A 23,036-nucleotide genomic window follows, 5' to 3' on the forward strand; every position below is an offset into this window, starting at 1 on the left:
AAAAGAAAGTATACTTGGCTGCTGTTGGGTGGAGTGTTTGGTATATGTCTATGAGATCAAGTTGGTTGATTGTAGCATTTAGCTCTTCCATGTCTTTGTTGAGCTTCTTTCTGGATGTTCTGCCCTTCACTGAAAGTGGCGTGTTGAAGTCTCCTACTACTATTGTGGAGCTATCTATCTCTCTTTTCAGAGCTGTTAGAGTTTGTTTTATGTGTTTTGGAGCCCTGTTGTTGGGTGCATAAATATTTATTATAGTTATGTCCTCCTGGTGTATTGACCCTTTAATCATTATGTAGTGTCCTTCCTTATCCTTTGTGGTGGATTTTACTTTAAAGCCTATTTTGTCAGAGATTAATATTGCCACTCCTGCTCTTTTTTTAGTGTTGTTTGCTTAATATATTTTTTTTCATCCTGTGAGTTTTAGTTTGTTTGTGTCTTTCAGTCTAAGATGTGTCTCTTGTAGGCAGCGTATAGATGGATTGTGTTTTTTTATCCAATCTGCCACTCTCTCTTTATTGGTGCAGTTAGTCCATTTACATTCAGCATAATTATTGCTAGGTATGAGTTTAGTGCTGTCATTTTGATGTCTTTTTTTGTGTGTTGTTCACAGTTTCTTTGTTCCACTTAATTTTCTGTGCTGAGTCGTTTTTCTTTATGTAATTTCTTTTCATCTTTTTCATGGTTGTTGATTTTGTGTTTGCTGAGTCTTTATTTTCCCATCTTTTTATTTTGACTTGTAGGATTGTTAGTTTCCTTTGTGGTTACCTTAATATTTACCCCTATTTTTCTAAGTTTATGCCAGTCTTTTATTTCTTTATATTGCCTTGACTTCCTCTCCATGTGAAAAATCTGTCTACATTTTATAGTCCCTCTTTTTTGTTTTAATGTTGTCATCTTTTACATATTAACATCTGTTTCCCTATTTTCAGTGTTTTAGCTTTGATTTACTTTTTTGACTTCCCTATCTGGGTTGATAACTGGTTGCTGTGTCCTGTGTTCTAGTCTTCGGTTGTTATCTGATGTTACTGATTTTCTAACCAGAGGACTCCCTTTAGTATTTCTTGTAATTTTGGTTTGGTTTTTGCAAATTCCCCAAACTTCTGTTTATTTGGAAGTGCCCTAATTTTGCCATCATATTTGAGAGACAGTTTTGCTGGATATATAATCTTGGCTGGCAGTTTTTTTCTTCAAGGCTTTATATATGTCATCCCATTGCCTTCTTGCCTGCATGGTTTCTGCTGGGTAGTCCCAGCTTATTCTCATTGACTCTCCTTTGTAGATGACTTTTGTTTTTCCCTAGCCACTCATAAAATTCTCTCTTTATCTTGGTTTTGGCAAGTTTGATTATAATATGTCCTGGTGACTTTCTTTTGGGATCTACCTTATGTGGGGTTCGATGAGCATCTTGGATGGATATCTTGTCATCTTTCACAATATCAGGGAATTTTTCTGCCAACAAATCTTTACCAATTCTGTCTGTATTTTCTGTTATCCCTCCACCCCCGTTCTGGTACTCCAATCACTCGTAGGTTATTCCTTTTGATAGAGTCCCACATCATTCTTAGGGTTTCTTCATTTTTTTCAATTCTTTTGTCTGATTTTTCCTCAAATAAGTTGGTGTCAAGTGCTTTATCTTCAGTCTCACGAATTCTGACTTCCATTGCCTCAGTTCTGCTCCTATGACTTTCTATTGAGTTGTCTAATTCTGAAATTTATTGTTAATCTTCTGGATTTCTGATAGCTGTCCAGAGAGATACTTGTAAAAGGGAAATCAAATCATGTCTCACTTCTGATCAGAGCCTCCAAATGATTCTCATCTCCTTTGTGTTAAAAACCAACATGTGACAGTGACCGCAACACCTCTCCCTGATCCATCCCTGCTGCATCCCAGTTCCTGAGCCCTGCCTGCCCTGGTTCTTTGCCCCTTAGCCACACTGGCTTCTCTGTGGTTCCTAGACTATGTCAGGCACGGTCCCCATCAGGGCCTTTGTACTTGCTGGGGATTCTCTTCCTGTAGATAACCATCACATCTAATCCTTTGGTTCCTTCAAGACTTTGCTCAAATGACACCTCATCAGAGAGGGCTTCTTTAACCATCCAAAATGAAATGTGTGTCACATGTGCACATGCACACATACAGAAAACACACAAACCCTGTCCTCCTTATATTGCTTTTTTCCCCCTCATGATAGCACTTTTTACCATCTGACTTTTATATTTATTTGTTTGTTTTCTTGCTTGCCATTAGAATATAAGCTCATTGAGGACAGGGACTTCTATTCACTGATGAATTCTCAGGACCGAGAAGAGGCCTAGCAGGTCATTCTAAAATACATCTAGACAGTCAGTAAATGCTTGTGGAGTAAATTTATGGGTAGGGATGGGTGGAGGTAGGTCTTCCATTACTCTTGCAGACTGGTTAAATGCAACCTTGTTTTCAGCAGAGATCCCACAAGCCACCTGAGCCACGTAATGACTGACAAGCAGACACACTGACCGTGACCTTTTGCATATTTTCAAAATGTGCATCTGTTTTTCAGCCTTGTACTTAGATTGGAATTCTACCATTACGACTTTCAAGATTTCATTGTCTTCTCTAATATGGGAAAATTGCCAAAGAAGCCTATCTCCCGACAGTGATAAACTCAAAAAGGTTTTAGGCTATGGTCTCTGAGGGTCTGCCAGAATGTGCTGGGCCAGGAGGCTCTCCTGCGTCCCAGTGTGGTTTTCAGTATAGGCCATCCACTAGGGAACTGCAGGAGTGTGGAGGCTGCTCTTAGCCAGCCTGAGCAATGACAGGCTCTAATCCAGCTCCTCTTTTAACTCTTTGCCAGACAACAAAACTGTGTTCTGACTCAGGACACCTTTGGATCGCCTCCTTATCTGATTTGATAACTGGCCCCTCCTGCAAAGTTTGCAGAGCAGAATTACTCTGACTTGGCGCACGCCTTCTTATACTTAGTGTCCACCCAGGTCCTGGATGCAGAGGTGGTGAATGGTCCAAGCTGAGTTTTGGATGAATTGGTGGGTGAATATAGGGCTCTGGTAGCTCAGTCCCCTGCTTTACCCACCAAGCTTTGTGATGCTCAGTAACTGTTACTATATCCCTGTAACCCTTCATCATATGTATACTTTGTGGTCACTGTCATTATGTTGCGTGTGCTAATTTAGATGGAATTGTTGTTCCTGCACTTTTTTGGTCATGTGAACCCTCTATAGAACTAATATGTGTTTTAGAATGACCCTGGAAAGTATGACATCAACACAAAGATGAAGCATTTTATGGCTGGTAATGGCTGATTTCATAGATTGCCAGGCTTGTATACTTTTTCTCCAACTAGGTCCAGGCCTGGCTGCTGCCCTTTCCTTTTGTGGACAGCCCACAGATTTTAAAACAGGATCTGTACACAGATGTGAAGAGCTGTGCATGAAGAACCAGATGCCCAGCTGCTAATGTATCAGGAGACCTTGGCTTGCTGAAAATGAGAAGGAAATGTGCTCTCATCAAAACATGCTTTTAAAAACTGTACTTAATGTGTGGAAATATTGCATCATAGCAGATTTTTTTCATGTATAAATACCACTGAGCTTTGATTGCAGGCAAGCTTGAGGATTTCTTTGTGTTCCAAGTAAGTTTGGAGCAATAGGACATGATTTTATGAAATACAATATAAGGTATATTACAGAATTCAAGATGATCACCAGACCTTATGATAGTAAAATTTTTCAGAGTCTTAATTTCCATATATCAATCTTAATAAAGTGATTTTGGCAACAAAATAGTAGCTGGAAGATGATGTATTAGCCAAAATTTAAAAGAAAATCTGCTTTAGCGGCTAGGAGAAAATTATTTAATGCTTCAAAAGTTTTTTTTTTTTTTTTAATTGGCTGTTAACATACATAAATGTGTATTCAATAAGGCAAGGTTATAACTGAACTTTTCTTTTCCAATAAGTCAACTGTGTATCTGGCTCAGTGAATGGGGACTACATGTAGAAAACCCACAGAGATTACAAAGAATTTACAAAGGATTGCTTAATAGCTGATGGTTTCTTAGAATAATGATGATTCACCATAGATTTTGTGATGATCAAATATAAATAAATTATTGGTAACCATAATAAAAAAGTAATTTGTTATGCTTTGGATTTTGTTCTAATGATATGATTTTTTCCACCCTCCCTCTATCTTATTTCTACCATTAGGTTGGGACAGTTGGAAATCATTGTACAAAATGTTGCGATTAAGTCTCTCACCCACCTTTTCGATGGGATTTCATCTGTTAGCCATTGTGGCTGTCTTATTTTCCCACGTGGACCATATAAATGCTGAGAGTGAAATGGAAGGAGAAGGAAATGATACTGGTGAATGTACCGGCTCATATTACTGTAAGAAAGGGGTGATTTTACCCATTTGGGAGCCCCAAGACCCTTCCTTTGGGGACAAAATTGCTAGAGCTACTGTGTATTTTGTGGCCATGGTCTACATGTTTCTCGGAGTATCTATCATTGCTGACCGGTTCATGTCCTCTATAGAAGTCATTACATCTCAAGAAAAAGAAATAACCATAAAGAAACCCAATGGAGAGACCACCAAGACGACTGTAAGGATCTGGAATGAGACAGTTTCTAATCTAACCTTGATGGCCCTGGGATCTTCTGCTCCTGAGATTCTGCTTTCAGTCATTGAAGTGTGTGGCCATAATTTCACTGCAGGAGACCTGGGTCCTAGCACCATCGTGGGAAGCGCTGCATTCAACATGTTTATCATTATTGCCCTTTGCGTTTACGTGGTCCCGGATGGAGAGACGAGGAAGATTAAGCATTTGCGTGTGTTCTTTGTGACCGCAGCCTGGAGCATCTTTGCCTATACCTGGCTTTACATTATTTTGTCTGTCATCTCTCCTGGAGTTGTGGAAGTCTGGGAAGGCTTGCTTACTTTCTTCTTTTTTCCCATTTGTGTTGTGTTTGCTTGGGTAGCAGACAGGAGGCTTCTGTTTTACAAGTATGTCTACAAGAGGTATCGGGCTGGCAAGCAGAGGGGAATGATTATTGAACATGAAGGAGACAGGCCATCTTCCAAGACAGAAATTGAAATGGATGGGAAAGTGGTTAATTCTCACGTTGACAATTTCTTAGATGGCGCTCTGGTTCTGGAGGTTGATGAGAGGGACCAAGATGATGAAGAGGCTAGGCGAGAAATGGCTAGGATCCTGAAAGAACTCAAACAGAAGCATCCAGAGAAAGAAATAGAGCAACTAATAGAATTAGCTAACTACCAGGTCCTAAGTCAGCAGCAAAAGAGCCGAGCATTTTACCGCATTCAGGCTACTCGCTTGATGACGGGAGCTGGCAACATTTTAAAGAGGCACGCAGCTGACCAAGCGAGGAAGGCTGTCAGCATGCACGAGGTCAACACTGAAGTTGCAGAAAATGATCCAGTTAGTAAGATCTTCTTTGAGCAAGGGACATATCAGTGTCTGGAGAACTGTGGTACTGTGGCCCTGACCATAATCCGCAGAGGTGGTGATTTGACCAACACTGTGTTTGTTGACTTCAGAACAGAGGATGGCACAGCCAATGCTGGCTCTGATTATGAATTTACTGAGGGAACTGTGGTCTTTAAGCCTGGTGAGACCCAGAAGGAAATCAGAGTTGGCATCATTGATGATGATATCTTTGAGGAGGACGAAAATTTCCTTGTGCATCTCAGCAATGTCAAAGTGTCCTCTGAAGCTTCAGAAGATGGCATACTGGAAGCCAATCATGTTTCCACACTCGCTTGCCTCGGATCTCCCTCTACTGCCACCGTGACGATTTTTGATGATGACCATGCAGGCATCTTTACTTTTGAGGAACCTGTGACTCATGTGAGCGAGAGCATTGGCATCATGGAGGTGAAAGTATTGAGAACATCTGGAGCACGAGGAAATGTTATCGTTCCCTATAAAACCATTGAAGGGACTGCCAGAGGTGGAGGAGAAGACTTTGAGGACACTTGTGGAGAGCTCGAATTCCAGAATGATGAAATTGTGTAAGTTCTCTTTTTTATATTTGTGGTTGACTGTTCTTGTGAGTGTGAATGTTTATTTGTTTAAACGAAATGAGAAACAATAATTATCATACAAGACTACCTTCAAAATATCAATCCTTACTTGAGTGCCACTTGTTGATATGCTGTACACACAGAGATAATTAATTTGACATCAGTTGATTTGACATCATGATTGTAAATTTACTTTTGTACCTTTACGTATTTTAAGTACATTATAAGAGAACAAATATTGTGACAGAATTTATCAGACTGCTTACGAGGGGTGGAAAATTTTGTATTCTGTTTTGAATCACATTAATATATACACAGAAAAGGCACATTTAAGACATTAAAGTACGGTCCCTAACGTCATTGCTGAATACAAATTGGGAAGGCACAAAAAGGAAACAAACACTTCTGGAAAGAATTTCTTGGCTCCCAGAACTGGCTGGAACTATATCTGTTGCTTTTATCTGACGTTGTGGTTTTGTGACAATTTAAGATAATGTTTCTGCTCAGATGCTTATGTTAAATTGTGATGTAATGTCCAGCCCTACTTTTTTCAGCTTTATGCCGACTTGGGAAAACCATATAGCTCTTATTAGTTCCAGTTTGATTTGACTTTACATCATTAAATAAATCCTTTTACCCCCAACCAGGTGGTGATGGGGAAGTAAATAAGGTACTGTCCAAGTATTCTAATTGACAGTCAACAGGTCAGAGAGAAGAAGTGGGGGACAATGTCATCTTCCTGTTGGCACTTTGCGGTGACAAACCGTGCCCATGGTTTCTTGTAACACGGAGTACCCATTGTGCAGTGACTCCTCACTGAGAGCTGCTGTTAGAGAGCTGAACCTCCTCTCTGTTCCTGGGCGAGGGCATTGTACTCCACTCACCTAATCTAGACCAGAAAATTGGACTCCATGAGCCATGTCCAACCTAGAAGGAAGGAAGGAAGAAATGAAGCTATTTATAATGTCTACAATGCAACAAGGGACATTAAAATGAACAAAAATTATGTTGGTTGAATCACTGGAAATTTAGGAATTTCAGGAAATAAAAATATTTAAAATAGAGCTAGTTCTAAAAGAGTTAACTCTGGTGATGATGGCATGTGATGTGTCAAAGGGCAAGTATGTGCTCTCCATGAAATTCTTCCCGTTGAATGTTAGGAAAACAAACAAAAAGGGGGGAGGGGAGACAGGCAGAGCAAACAGATTTTCCTGAAAGAGACTTCCAATGTCCTTACATCTCTTTCATGTTGATTATAGAGACAGTTACTGAATACAATATCATAAGGAAGTCGAGCAAAACTGAGATTATAATATCTGTCTTCTGGTGTGTGTGTGTGTGTGTGTGTGTGTGGTGGGGGGATAGTTTTTTTGATAATATATCTATTTTACATTGGTTCTTGTGTTGTTAATATTTCACTTATGGAGATGTATTTTATTGGGTCACTTATTTTATTGAAATATGGTGATTTCGTAACAAATGAACATCCTGCATAACACGGGGATTTTTCCAAAAGGCTTGTATTGAATGTGATCTTGCCCTTGGTAGGACACAAATTTAATTCCATTGCTAAGAATTCTTTCCCATTATATTTTCTAAAATCATTTTAATTATCGAATCCTGTTTTAAATAGCACTTGTAATTCATATAAAGGTGTATCACATGTCCTTAAAGGGATATTGCATGTTATTAAATGAACTCACAAGAGTATCTCTGAAATACAACAAAACAGTGTTTTACTAGGATATATTCTCATGGAAATTTGGTTTTCCTTTCTCTTAAGAATAATGGCTCTGTACTTGCTTACTTATGAAACAGGCTTTCTCTATCTACTCTGCTGTCCAGGAGTTTTATCAAACCGTGAATAAATAACCTTCTTTTGGGCACAGTGCAGTAGAAGGCGGCGGGGGAGAGAACTGACAGTGATTTGATGTAACAATTTATTCTGCCAAGCTCCATTTAAAATATTCACCCTATGCAATTAAGTTGATCTTATTCTTGCTGAGGAAGGAAGATTGCCAAACTCTAGCTTTAGAAATTTAGATTTCTTGTGAAAATTTGGTGAGAATTGGTGGAACCAACTGGATGCCATCTTTGTGTTCATAGAGTTAGGGGTATTCTAGATCAAGTGCCAGTCTAGTTCTGTAAAACTCTTACTGTATTTTATTCCTTATGCTGATAATGTGGTATTTTAGAAAAAGCAAAGTATTTTATCTATAAGTGGAATGAAATTACAGCCATACATTTTTTTCTTTACAGAATTTTAATTTTAAAGGGTTTTCATCTTGTCTTCATAGAGCTTTACTATTAACAAGTTATTGTAGGTGCTTAATAGGTCCCTTGATTGAAGAAATTTGTTTGGTTGATTGGGACTAAGTCTTCAGCTAAGCACCAAGATTTAAACACAATGTTTTTAGAAAAATATAGTATTAAAAATATGAAGTTGTGCTGGGCTCTTAGCAGCTTAGAAACCATTAGTATTTTTTATGGATCAATTTTCCTTTGGTGGCTGTCTCCAATGCCAAGTCCGCAAGTCAGATCTGAGTACAAGAGAGTTTGTCATTGTGCATTGAAGTTGGACTATGTAGACTCAACTCAGCTTATCTTTATGAATTTATATCTCATCTAATTGCTCAGTTTTTCTTGAGAAATGACTTTCTTAAAAACCTACAATGCTTAGATGGAGCTGTTGACACTACAGAACTTTATTAAATCTTTGAAAAATCTTATTTAAAAAAAAAAATACTGTGCAGAAAGTCAGAATTTACAGTTCTTTCCAGAGCACCATAAAGAGATTCCTGGAAAAGCCTGGATTTAAAGGTTATCTAATTTTAAGAGACCATTAACCAAGGTAGAGATAGAGTCCAATTTGATCAGGGAACGAGATAAAGAGGCAGTACAGCATTATTGATTCTTTGGATAGTGGCTTTAAGAACAAGATAGATTCCTAATCTTTGATGTTATTTTTAGTGTAGAAGAAGCCATTTAAGTTTATAATATAAGTCTGTCCCTACCTGTTCATTCATGTTTTTACATAAACGAGTTGAATTATTTCAACTTGACCTTTTTAAAGATCAAAATGTGTATTTGAGAAAAATACTGATAAGTGATGTGTAGTGCTTATAGTCTAATAAAATGTATTCTGAACGAAACATTTTAAAATTACAATGCAAAAGCCCATTCAATAGATATAATTAACAGCTAGCACATGTTTTTATGTAAGCTCAATCAATGACAAATATCAAGCCCATGCCAGCTAGTCTGGACTTCAGCAGGGAATTCTGCCTAATGTTAACAGCTAATAAAAAATAAATGAAGAATATGCTAATTTGATTTGTGGTTTGGTAGGTGTTATCCACAAATTTGAAGTGCTACTAATGATTGTTCTTTAATGATGCTAGTTTAGTGGTAATAATTACTACACGATGTTGTTTGGTCTTCTAACATTAGCTCGATTGTCCTGGAAAAATGTTAAGGTTAATTAACTTATGTAGATTCAAATCAAGTTTAATTACTCAGTTATAGTCCAATAATAATATCATTTTGGGGAGTTGACTCAAAAGATCATGAGTATTTTACTGTTATGTATCTAAAATACAGAGTTCAAAAAACAAAGTATGTAATTGGAAAATTTATATAATGTATTGCCTATCAAATCAGTTTACTGGAGGTGCCTAGACACAGCATAATTCATTAAACAGTGAGTCTGTCCAAAATTAATTTTGTTTTAACAACTGTTACATTTTCAAGCATAGCTGTAACTTCATTAACTCTGAGAAAGACAATATGTAGGACATTTCAACAAATATAGTTCTTTGCCACTAAATATTTGTATCACATTTTTAAGAAAAATAAATGTTAATGAAAAAAGATTTCAGTATTATGTAGGTTCTATGGTAATATTCATAGCCACTCATAGCGACCCTATAGGACAGAGTAGAACTGCCCCATAGGGTTTTCAAGCAGTGACTGGCAGGTTTGAACTGCTGACCTTTTGGTTAGCAGCTGAGCTCTCAACAACTGCACTCACAGTAGAGTTGCTATGAGTCGGTGTTATTATTATTATTATAATTATTATTATGTTCCAAAGAAGATAAATATTTTGTTTTTCTTCTTCATATTACCAGTATTATTCTCTGGCTCTATAGAATTCCAAGGAATAAGACCTACCTATACAGGATAGCATTTCTAGTCTGAGAGTAAAACAAAACATGTAATACAGAAGGGAGCCAGCTGTAAAAAGAAGAAACAAAATATTTAAAAAAAAAGCAAAAAGAAACTTGTAACCATCAGAAGAGAAGAACAATTGTGTGTGGGAGAAATCGGAAATGGTAGAAATACTAGAGAAAATAAAGTTAGGCAAAAACGCTATTAGTATATACTACCTTGAGTCCCACATAGTCTTACTTTATAGGCAAAGAGTTTTATTGTTACTTCAATGGGGTTCTGTTTGGATGACTTGTCTTACATGGGTTCTGACCTAAGTCGAATACCTCATTTTTTTTAGTTTTCATTATTTTGCCTTTTATTATCAGTATTTTTATAAATCTGATCTTTATTTGTCTTTGGGGGTTGGAAACATTTCATATAAACTTACAAATATGATGACATCACAAATTACGTGCTGTACATAGTAAGTGTGGTTCATCACAACTCGAATACGTCATGAGTCGGGGACCACTTGTATTACAATGATGGAAGCACAATGTTTTACAATGGCAAAACATTTTCCTAGGTAATATGGTAATGTAAGAAATTTGGATGGAATCACTTTAGAAGTTTCATGGATTTCTGCTTTTGTGAATTATTTATTTAGTCTGAAATATTTATCTCACAACCAAAACACGTCGTATATCTGCGAACTGAAGTTATAACTACAAGAAATAATTTTATAAATGCATACGTTTTCATCAATACATAACTATTACAAAAATAAGACAAGGTAAGAGCCAAAGAACATTTACAGGTTCTCACTCACTGCTGCCAGGAAGCAAAATTGACCATGTGCAGAAAGGTTGTTTACCGTGTTAACCAGATTGCCATGTTTGCTGTTGTAATCTTGTTTTCCCACTGCTAATTAACGTTTGGGGTTATAATATAGTTATGTAAATAAATTTTATCTTAGCAAATGAGGAAAATTCATAGTTTAGACATACTAGAGTGTTTCAATTATGAGCTCTTTCCTTAGTTGTCATTCAAGGCCATATACATAGAGGCTGCTTCACCAGTTCATGGCAAGAGGAGAATTTACAAATCAATCAGTCAGCACTTATTAATAAGCTACTGATTTGTGCCCAGCACTGGGCTAATCATTATGAAGGAAATTTAACAAATATACTCCTTATACTCTAAAATGAGAGATAATAAAATACCACATAATGAGTAGAAACATCATTATGAAGACGTTAGTGTAAGTTGTAGGGGAAGCCTTAATTTTGGACAAAATATTTGCATTTGCTTTTGGAGTACAGAGGCATAATAGAAAGAAAAATGAGATCTATGCTTTAAGATAAGTCATATTTTGGTAAACCTGAGAGTATGAATAATTATAATAAATTGACAAGATGGTTATCAAAACTAATGGAAGACTCAGTGAATTTCATTTTAGTTTCTGCAATTTTAAACCATTATGAGAGTGCTTGAATCAGTCTGAGTATGTCCCTTAAGGGATTATTGTATTGGAATCCTTTTTGGTGGCATATATTGAAGCAAAATTTCCAAGACCACTGCTATTGGACAACCTACATTCCAAGAACTTTCCCAAATATTTTTAACATATTGAATATTGTAACAATTCAGTGCAGTAAGTAATAATACAGAAGAGAAAACTGAAACTTGGGTTAAGTAATTTCCCCAGGGTACTACTAAGTGATAAATCCAGGACTGAACTCTTTATCTGTTTGACTTAAACGCTATATGGTCTTGCACTCCTATACCACATTGCCTGTTGCAGTTTCTAAGGAATTTACAAGATTTCTAGTAAAATATTGTCAGTATTTTATTTTGCACTTTGTGAATCATACCGTGGTTTCTAGGAATGGTTTTGACGTACTTTGATGCTGTAGCCACTTGAGCAATTCTTCACTAATTTTGCGTTGGACTCTTACCCTGTTTTCTCAGTTACCATTGTACTACTGCCATCTTGAGCGGATTTTCCACCCAGTTGTGAAGTGGGAAAATATTTTCTTTGTTTTTTTTTTTCCTGAGGACACCAGTAATGCAGGGAAGTAGATTCAACTATGCTTAATTGTCTTTGATGGAGCATCTTTGAGGGTACAGCACGTACAATCAGGTTATATGTTGTTATGAAGCTCTGTCTTTGCTAGCTGAGGTGTAGAAAATTCCTTAGGGGTTGTATAATACCATGGGAATTGTAGAGCTTTTGCTATAAAAATATCTCCATTGTGTCCTCTCATGATGCCAGAGATCCTATCATTAGGGATTCATTCTTTGGGGGTGAGGAAGCTTTTAGGTCCCTATTACAATGTAAATGCCAAACAACTCTTTAAGTATTAACCTTGAGTAGGAGTGGCTCAGGGCCAGGTGGCAGGAAAGGTTGAGAGGACAGCTGAAGCAAAGTGGGTCAGTGGGCACTGGAGATACTCTTTATAACTGCCTTGGGTGAGCCAGCTGTGGGAACGCCCAATGGAAGGTGCTGACTGAGCAGGTAGACTGCTGTGGCAGCTAGTGGACTTTAGCCCACATTGCCTTGCAGTTTCTGCCCTGGTAGTGGGGGAAGTCCAGAAGGTCCTGGGAGGAAAACCAAGAAATCAACCATATGGGCAAAAGTATAGGAAATCTCCTCCTTTGTTTCCCCTCCTGGCTTAACATACTGCCTACGTAATAGTCATCTATTTGCCAAAAGTTGAGCCAGCCAGACCTCATTCTTTTCACAGGCCTGTACAGCTAGCTGTCTCACTCTAGAGCCAGGCTAAATAAACAATGCCTTTTCATTTCCTGCGTTTCTCCTGGGCACTTGGTATTCCAGATCACATTTTCTTTCCTTCTTACAATGTCTCCACAGGGTCAGATAGGGGAATAGGCATTGTGTTCTTTGGATACAGTTAAAGATATTGAGGCAAGGAGCAAAAATAGAATGAAGAACAGAACTTGGGTCCCATGACTTCCAGGCTAGTGCTCACGATAACAGAGTAACCCGGGAGATTTCAGTATACCCGATAATTCAGATATTAATGAAATTGCCTGGTATATTTAGTTTTCAGATATAGTTTTTTTTTTTTTTTTTAAATGGCAACAAGAAAGTCCTGATGGATCTGGATTATACACATGACTCCAAATGCTACCTTCCTGTTTCACTTAGTGGCAGGCTTAAGTATGAGAGATATGGGGTTCTGACTACTCTGGAATCCCATGTGGTAACTTTTGAAACCAAGGCTACTCACTTTTCAATGTTAGACTCTCTGAGATAAAGATGGACTTAGGAGGAGCCCTCAACATCAATTCCACATGCAAATTTGAGCTCCATCTCTGTCACTTACTAGCCTTTCAGCAAGTTGCTTAAGCTTTGAGTCAGTTTCCTCACCTGTAAATTGAGGATGATGGTAGTGGTGGTGGTGATGATGGTAGTGATGGTGATGATAGTGATAGTGTTAATGGAAATAGTGATGATGGTTGTGGTCATATTGGAGGTGGTCATGTTGGATGTGGTGGGAGTGGTTGTGGTAGTGGTGATGCTGATGGTGCTGTTGGCGGTGATGGTGTAGGAGATGATGGTGGTGGTGGTGGTATTGGAGGTGGAGGTGGTTGTGATGATGGTACTAAGATTTATTGAGAGCCAGGCTCATGCTGTTTTTCTTATAATAGTCATTTGATTTAATCCTCACACCAAGTATATGAAGTAGGTACCATTATACTCATTTTACAGATGAAGAAACTGAGTTTGAGAGATTAACTGACTTTCTCTAGGTCACACAGCTAATAAGGGGTGGATCTAGAATTCAGCAGTATGGACAGCCTGGCGGTGAAGCCTACACCGTCTCATCAGGGACCATGTCTCCTTGATGACTTTCTTACACAGGAAGAGCATATGAGGCTCGTGGTACTGTGTCCCTGACTGTGACACCTGCTCATGCAGCTCAGAAGATGAGAAACTAGAGCAGTCATTTATCTTTTCTGGAATTCTTGAATATGCATTAACCACATTGCATTCTGCTCCTCATTAACCTAGAAGATCCATAATTAACTGAGTTTGAGAAGCAAGAAAATGCTAAATGCTATAATCCCTCCATGCACTTGACCTGTCTGATTTTTGTCTTTTCTTTTCTGTACGACAGTATTTATTTCTCCTTGTTGGTAAATAAAAAGAAACTTCTTTATTATTAGCTCTCTGTCATTATTAATGTCCTTATATGGCTGAACAACGGGTGAAGCTTTTCTCTGTACTTAAAGTAGTACTTTCTTGAGTGCTATGAGTCGAAAACAGACTCAACGGCACCTAACAACAACAGTCCTTTTAAAATATGTTACAAGACAATGTAAATCAATGACACCAGTGAAGCGGTAGCAGAGGATGCTTGCTATTTCGTGTCAGCACTACCAAGATGTTTAAAAAGTGACTTCCTCTGACCCTGGAGGTGATTTAGCAGTAAGAATTCTTGGCTGGAAGGTTTTCCTAGAATAAATGGCTCACATGACAGTTCATCTGATACAAACAAACCTACAATTCAAGGGATGCCAGGCTGAGGACATGCGTGTGGAGGTAGCAAAGGAGAGAGGCAGAGAGGTGTGGGGAACGAAGCCCAGATTGGCAGGAAGGCAGTGAGGGAGCACAGATGGAGAGGCAGAAAGAGAGTGAAAACGAGGTGGAGAGAGGAAAGGAGGAAGAGAGAAGGAGGGAGAGAGGGAGGAAGGGAGGGAAAGAGGCAAAGATAGAAGGTCAACAGAGAGAGAAAACTAGAGAGAAATATATATATGGAGGGGCAGTGAGGCAGAGAGGTGGGGAGGCTGAGAGAGGAGGCCGGCTGGGAGGTGGAGAGAAAGGAGAGGAGAGGGAGTGGCCGAGGGGTCCAAGAAGAGGGTTAGGCAGAGAGAGGGAGGAGGAGAGACGCAGAGAGAGAGGGGAGGCAGGCAGAAGGGCAGAGACAACGACAGAGTATGCAGCCATGATTAGATTTCAGCTATTACTAAAATGAAGTGAAGCCTGGAATTAGTCCAAATTCTTGTTCAGGCAAATAAAAGACAGTATTAGAGTAAGGAAATAGAAAGTAGAGTCACTCAAGCTGCTTCTTTATTAAAAATAGGCAGCAGCCTTGTCTTTGAAATCAAATGTATGTGCCTGAGTGTGTGTGAGGTGCCAGAGGTGGCTTGCGGAATCCAGCAGGCAGATGCTCAGTTCATTGATTCCTACATTCAGCACATGGTTTGTGAGCATCTGTCCTGCAGAGGAGCCCTGGTGGCACAGTGGTTAAAATGCCTGGTTACTAACCAAAAGGTCTATGGTTTGAACCCACCAGCCACTCCGTTGGAGAAAGATGTGGCAGTCTGCTTCCCTACAGATTTACAGCCTTGGAAACCCTATGAGGCAGTTCTACTGTGTCCTGTAGGGTTGCTATGAGTTGGAATCGACTGGATGACAGTGGGGTTTTTTGTTTTTGTTTTTTATCCTGTGTCAGGGCCCTTGTAAGATGCTGGGACTTCAGAGGTGACAAAGGCATAGCCCCTGCCCTAGAGAACCTCTCCCTGTGCCAGAGGACATAGATGTACAGGTGTTCAGTCGTAAAAAATAGTAGACATTCCTTGATGGAGACCTGCAGGAGGCATTTTGTCTGCTTTCTGTAAAGGGCCCAGAACAAATCCTTGCATTTGAGGACTTCGGAGGTTGCTTTTTCTCGACTAACGGAAATCTAATGTGCTTTCAGTCACAAGAGTTGGTTTAGTCACCCTCTGCTTTCCTGTGCCTTCCTTGGCATCATTCTTTCTCTCTCCCTCTCCCCTCCCTTGCTGCTCTCTGGGTGCTTTCTGATGGGGCCATCGCCATTGGTGTCTAGGCTGAGAATGAATGATGATGAGCTGTCAGTGTCTCTGTTGGCCACTTCTGGCAGCCACAGTGACTCCTTGTGCCTGCTCGTCCCTGGAGAACCACAGCTCACCCTCTCTCTCCTGTCCCGGCCCCAGATGGTTCCTGTTACAATTCGTCTGCCCTCTCTAATGGAGACCAGAAGAGTAGAGATTGGGAACAATTCAAACCTGATTCCTTTTTTTTTTTTTTGTAGTAATGATGAACTCAGAGGGAGTAAGGTAAGAAAAGCGGGCAGCATTGGTTTCTAACCCCAGCAGCTGCCTGTCTTCTACTTTGTTTCCTAACCCTGTTCATTACTGGAGGAAACATATGCCATTCACATCTGAGCCCGTTCTCTAAACAGTAAGATTTTATTGAACATAAACAAGCAGGGATATTACAGATATTGGAAGTACCTAGCTAGGAATTCAATAATCTAGGGGCTCAGTTCCTTCAGGTCTCAGGCTCAGGAGGCCCAGAATCTCGGAATATCCAGATATGGAGTTGAAAGAGGCCAGATAGATTCTCAAAGGAAAGACAGATGATCAGAGGTGGAGGTCTTTCTGAACTCTCGTTAATGTGGAAAACAACAGAAACCCTACATGGGCAAGTTCAGAAATGTTGTAAATTAATGTATTGTGGGAAGTGGTTTCTCAGACCTACCCATGACCTAATCAAATGGAAGAGTAGACATTAAGTCCACATTTATCTGGCAACATCGAGGGCAGAATTATCTTGCAGAAGTTACTTGTTTGAATAATTGAAGCATATTTTGCTTGGAGTGCCTTGGTGATGCAAATGATTAATGCTCTCAGCTGCTAACTGAAAGGTTGGAGGTTCAAGCCTACACAGAGGCACCTTGAAAGAAAGGCCTGGCAGTCTAGTTCTGCAAAACCAGCTGCTGAAAGCCCTGTGGAGCACAGTTCTACTCTGACACAGGGGGTTGCGCTGAGTTGGCATTGACTCAAAGGCAACTGGATTTTTTAAATTTTTATTCTATATTTGAATTTTTCCTCAGAAGGAAAATCATTCCTAATTTTCCATGATTTTCCTAGTCATTGTAAACCTCTTACATTAATCTGTTCTTGATGATTTGGTCATTAATTCAGCTATCGATTCTTGCATATGAAGCACTTGGAGCACTTGGAGGTAGACCTGGGTCTTTGGCCCTATAGTAGCATTGTCTGGTCTACTGAGTTTTGTGAGTCCTTGTGTTTGCCTTTTAATAGTTTTTTAAATTTTTTCTTCTTTCGCAGTTATGTTATCACTGGGCCTAATTCTAGCTATGTTCATTTTAAATGTACTTCTTCTCAAACTTGCACAACTAATAAGAGTGACTAGTTGGTATTCAATGTGGACATATATGACAAATTTTAGGAAGTCAAGTGTTTAGAACTTTTGTAGTGCGCAGGCTTTGGGACCGTTGTAGCCCCTCCGAGGCATCTTCTGCAGTTACATAATGATTAAGAGCAGAGGCTTTGGGGCCAGACTGTCCTTCCTTCCTCTGTCACCTACAAGCTGCATAAATTCAGACAAGTTCTTTAACCTCCTATGATTCCGTTTCATCATATGTAGAATGATGATAATAGTACCTGTGTTATAGGACTAAATCCATTTAGATCAGCACTTGCCTTTTAGCAAGTACTCGGTAAATATTAGGTGTTATTGTTGCTTTTAGTTACTTTCCAGATGGTTGTGTTTACAGAAGTCTAATCTCTAGACAAGAGGGTGATATTGTAAAATCGTGATCTACTCACATTTAAAAAGGTGGAGAAGGAGACAGGCTTGCTGGAAATTAGACAGAAGGGGCTTCTCTGCTTTTCTTCCATCTCTTAAAAAAAAATAAAATAGATAAACACTGTTGAGGTTTTATGGACTTCTATGTGTGGGTTGTGTGTGTGTGTACGTTCATGCTTGTATTCATGGTTGTTGTTGTCAGCTGCCGTGGAGTTGTGGAGTTGGCCTGGAATTCATGGCAACCTCATGTGTTAAAGAGTAGAACGGCTGCATAGAATTTTCTTGGCTGTGATCTTTACAGGAACAGATCACCCGGCCTTTTCTTCCCCAGAGCCACTAGGTGGGTTCGAACTGCCAACTGTTAGTTTAGTGGCCAAATGCAAACCACCTGAGCTGCTCAAAACATACAGTTGTGTTCTCCAGCCCAGTGATAATGATGGCTACAGAAGGAGATGAACGTTATAGCTAGATACTGCTCAGAGTATGCCTCGTCAGTGCAATCACCATTTTGTTGGGGAAAGGGAAGGGAGTAAAGTCTAACATGGAGACCAGGGAGCTAGGCTAATAGGGAACCCTGGAGGGGGTCAGAGAGAAGCCTTTTCCTTTCCATAACACTTTGCTGCTTAAAGCTTCCTACATTCCTGTTACATCTTCCAACCAACCCTGTATTGTTTTTGTTCTTCTTAGCCGCCATTGAGTTAGTCCCTGGCTCATGGTGACCCCATGCAAAAGGAAGGGACCGTCGTGATCCATAAGGTTTTCACTGGCTGATTTTTTGGAAGTAGATAGCCCGGGCTTTCTTCCTAGTCTGTCTTAGTCTGGAAGCGCCACTGAAACCTGTTCAGCATCATTGGAACACGCAAGCCTCCACTGATAGATGGGTGGTGGATGCACATGAGGTACATTGTCTGGGTTCAACCCCAGGTATCCCGCATGGAAAGTGAGAATTCTACCACTGAACCATCCATTTTTTAAGAGTATTGTTAGCTCCCACATCATTCTGAAGGACTGCCACAGTGATGAATATATAGTAGGACCTTAATAAATGGTTTTTGAATAGATAACAGAAAGAAAAAAGGAAGGAATAAAGACTTTTACACATAAGAAAAAGTAAGTTCAAACAAAGAATTAAATAAGTTGTTATAAGTGGCAGAACCAGAACTGGAAACCAAGCACATTGACACCTAGCCTGATGATCCTGACACTATACCAAATGGTGTAGTTGTTGGGCCTAGGACTTACCTTATGTCTCTTTCATATCCTATCTAACACGTATCTAGCTGTATTAATTTATAATTAAAAGAGCGTTGCATTTTGATTCCCTGTGCTCTGCATCTCCTTGCCGTTAAGGAATGGTAATGACAATGACATTAGTATGCCTGAGTAGTTATTATAAGACACATAGCATCATTCAGAGTTAGCACTGGGGGAAGGATTTGGATGAAAATAATAACAGTAATTTTATTATTATTATTATAATCTGCATTGAAGCAATGGAATATCTACTTCCATTGTTGTTATTGTTAGGTGCCATTGAGGTTGGTTCCAACTCATAGCAACCCCACATACAACAGAAGGAAACACTGCACGGTCCTGCTCCATCCGCACAACTGTTGTTATGCTTAAGCCCATTGTTGCAGCCGCGGTGTCAGTCCATCTCGTTGAGGGTCTTCCTCTTTTTTGCTGACCCTCTACTTTACCAAGCATGATGTCCTTCTCCAGGGACCCAGCCCTCCTGATAACATGTGCAAAGTATGTGAGACGTAGTCTCACCATCCTTGCTTCTAAGGAATATTCTGGTTGTACTTCTTCCAAGACAGATTTATTTGTTCTTTTGGCAATATATATGGTATATTCAGTATTCTTTGCTAAGATCACAATTGAAAGATGTCCATTCTTCTTCAGTCTTCCTTGTTCAATGCCCAGCTTTCACATGCATATGAGGCAATTGAAAACACCATGGCTTGGGTCAGGTGCACCTTAGTCTTCAAGGTGACATCTTTGCTTTTCAACACTTTAAAGAGGTCTTTTGCAGCAGATTTTCCCAATGCAGTGTGTCGTTTGATTTCTTGACTGCTGCTTCCATGGGTGTTGATTGTGGATCCAAGGAAAATAAAATCCTTGACAACTTCAATCTTTTCTCCCTTTATGATGTTGCTTACTGGTCCAGTTGTGAGGATTTTTGTTTTCTTTATGTTGAGATGTAATCCATACTGAAGGCAGTGGTCCCTGGTCTTCATCAGTGAGTGCTTCAAGTCCTCTTCACTTTCAGCAGGCAAGGCTGTATCATCTGAATAGTGCAGGTTGTTAATGCATCTTCCTTCAATCTTGATGCAGGTTGTTAATGCATCTTCCTTCTATCTTGATGCCCCATTCTTCATAGAGTCCAGCTTCTCGGATTATTTGCTCAGTATATAGATTGAATAGGTATAGTGAAAGGATACAACCCTAACGCATACCTTTCCTGACTTTAAACCACGCAGCATCCCCTGTTCTGTTTGAACGACTGCCTCTTGATCTGTGTACAGGTTTCTTCATGAGCACAATTAAGTGTTCTGGAATTCTCATTCTTCGCAATGTTATCTATAATTTGTTATGATCCAAGCAGTCCAGTGCCTTTGCATAGTCAATAAAATGCAGGTAAATATCTTTCTGGTATTCTCTGCTTTCAGCCAGGATCCATCTGACATTAGCAGTAATATCCCTGGTTCCATGTCCTCTTCTGAATTGGCCTAAATTTCTGGCAGTTCCCTGTTGATATACTGCTGCATCTGCTTTTGAATGATCTTCAGCAAAATTTTACTTCCACTAGGACTGCACTAATCAAAACCCATTGCCATTGAGTTGATTCTGACTCATAATGACCATATAGGACAGAGTAGAACTGCCCCATAGGGTTTCCAAGGCAAAAATCTTTAAGGAAGCAGACTGCCGTATCTTTCTCCTATGGAGTAGCTGATGGGTTCACAGTACGCAGCTGAGCGCTTAACCACTGCACCACCAGAGCTCCACACTAATTAATCAAGGGTAATAAAATTCCTCATGTGACAATGCCAGGATCATATTCCATATTCTTACTTTTACCCTAAAAGACACCGATCTGTGGGTATAAGTGATTCCTTTTCTTTCAACGTTAATGTTGCGTTAAGTGAAGCTGGTGATATGAACAAGTTATCTATGAATTCTCATCACACCTGAGATTCTAGTTTTGTCCTTACTGTCTAAGCCTATCTTTATTCCATATCAACTCTGATTCTGTGTCCATCCATGTATTGATCAGTCAATTAATGCAGAAACATGCATTAACCTCTTAATTGTGGCTTGTTTTATGCTTAGTCTGGAGACTTGAACAAGTTTAATATAGTCCCTTTTTTTCCAAACTTAGAATTTAGTGGGAAAAAAAAGAAAATTAATTATAGCACAAAGTGATATAATCACTATCATAGAGACATGGGCAAAGTGTCATGGGAGTTTAGTAACTGGTGTACAATACCACTAGTTTAATTTTTTTATTATTATTATTTAATGACTCCAGGATAAGTTTGATACAAAGAACTAAATTCTCTCAGCAATTGTGAAAAAACAAGGGGAAATGTTGTTTGAACTATTCAAAAATGATAATTTTTTTCTTAATTACGACCATCCTGGATCTCACTGCATATTAACTGATTCCTTGCTGGAAAATAAGTCCTAAATACACGATTCTGTCTAAATTTTACAGAGGTATAGATAGATGTAGATAGCAAATACGCCTTTTTACTAAGTAAAATTCTATTATGCAAGAAGTTCCAGTGTGTTAAAATCCAGTTAGAGTGATTGTTGCCCCTTCAATGTATTGATATGATAAATTTAGTAAATAAACTCCTTTTCCTGAGTGTAAATGAACATTCTAATTTAACATAAACATCAAACACAGTAGATAAATCTGTGTCAGGAAGGAAAATAAAAGCACTTTACCTATTGAGTTTCCTCTATATTTCTATCATAACAAGTATATTGTTTTAAATATATTTTTTGTGTTTTAAAAATTTTTACCTTTAAATTTTCCAGTGAAACTAATCCTAACACTTTCTCTGGGATCCAGTTATACTTTGTGTTAGATGGAATATTAAGAAAAATAACTTGATTGTGTGTTGCTTCAATTAGCCCAAAATTCTCAGTGATGCCTCATGGGCCAACCCACCCAAGGTTCTTGCTTCTTTTTGGTGCTGAAGTCAGTGGCAAGATTCAGAGCCAGGAGAATTCTCTTTATATAATGTTCAAAAAGCAGCCAGGTATCAGTGATGTAATAAGTTTTAAAATTCTGCCTTACAGACACAACCTTGAGTCGAAATTGACTTGATGGCAACTGGTTTGGTTTGGGTTTTCTAGGTTAATGCAAAGTGGGATGTAGGATGCAGTGTGGTCAATGCATGTTCAAGAATTCCAGAAAAGGTTAAGTGACTGCTCTAGTTTCTCATTTTCTGAGATGCATGAGTCGGAATCAACTCGATGGCGATTTTTTGTTTTTGTTATTGTTTTATGTGCTTGGTATGTCAGAAAACTAAGGAGAATTCTTTTTCATTAGAGATATATAGTAGTAGAGTGTCTTAGTTGTCTAGTACTGCTCTAACAGAAATACCACAAGTGGATGGCTTTAACAAAGAGAAATTTATTTTTTCACAGTCTAGTAGGCTAGAAATCCAATTTTAGGGCGTCAGCTCCAGGGGAAGGCTTTCTCTCTCTGTTGGCTCTGGAGGAAGGTCCTTGTCATCAATCTTGCCCTGGGCTAGGAACTTCTCCATGCAGCAACCCCGGGTCCAAAGGACATGCTCTGCTCCCGGCGCTGCTTCCTTGGTGGTATGAGGTCCCCCGTCTCTCTGTTCACTTCTTTGTTTTATATCTCAAGAGATTGACTCAAGACTCAATCCAGTCTTGTAGACTGCAGCCTGCCTCATTAACACAGCTGCTGCCTATCTCACCTCATTATAAGTCAATTCTGACTCATAGCGACCCTCTAGGGTAGAGTAGAACTGCCCCATAGGGTTCATAAATATCATAGAGGTAGGATTTATGACATATAGGAAAATCACATCAGATGACAAAATGGTGGACCATCATATAATACTGGAAATCCTGGTGTAGCCAAATTGATACACGTTTTGGGGGGCACAGTTCAATCCATGATATAGAGCAATGGTCATCAGGAACAAAAGAGTTTGTATTTGAAGTTTCTTTTTGTTTTCATAACCTATCC

The 23,036-nt window shown here is 39.1% G+C and overlaps 1 protein-coding gene across 12 annotated transcripts in view; it reads left to right on the forward strand.

The window, feature by feature from the left end:
• Positions 1–4,199: 4,199 nt before the first annotated feature.
• Positions 4,200–23,036, forward strand: part of SLC8A1 (solute carrier family 8 member A1) — a 363,153-nt gene continuing 344,316 nt past the window's right edge. For all 12 annotated transcript variants that reach the window (XM_004369523.3, XM_004369524.1, XM_004369528.1 and 9 more), the window contains exon 1: positions 4,200–6,033. In XM_004369523.3, coding sequence (XP_004369580.1) covers positions 4,235–6,033 — 1,799 coding nt within the window. In that variant the 5' untranslated portion in view covers positions 4,200–4,234. The remainder of the gene's footprint in view (positions 6,034–23,036) is intronic.

Source organism: Trichechus manatus, unplaced genomic scaffold (assembly GCF_000243295.1).
Source record: "Trichechus manatus latirostris isolate Lorelei unplaced genomic scaffold, TriManLat1.0 scaffold00005, whole genome shotgun sequence".
NCBI classification, from domain to species: Eukaryota; Metazoa; Chordata; class Mammalia; order Sirenia; family Trichechidae; genus Trichechus; species Trichechus manatus.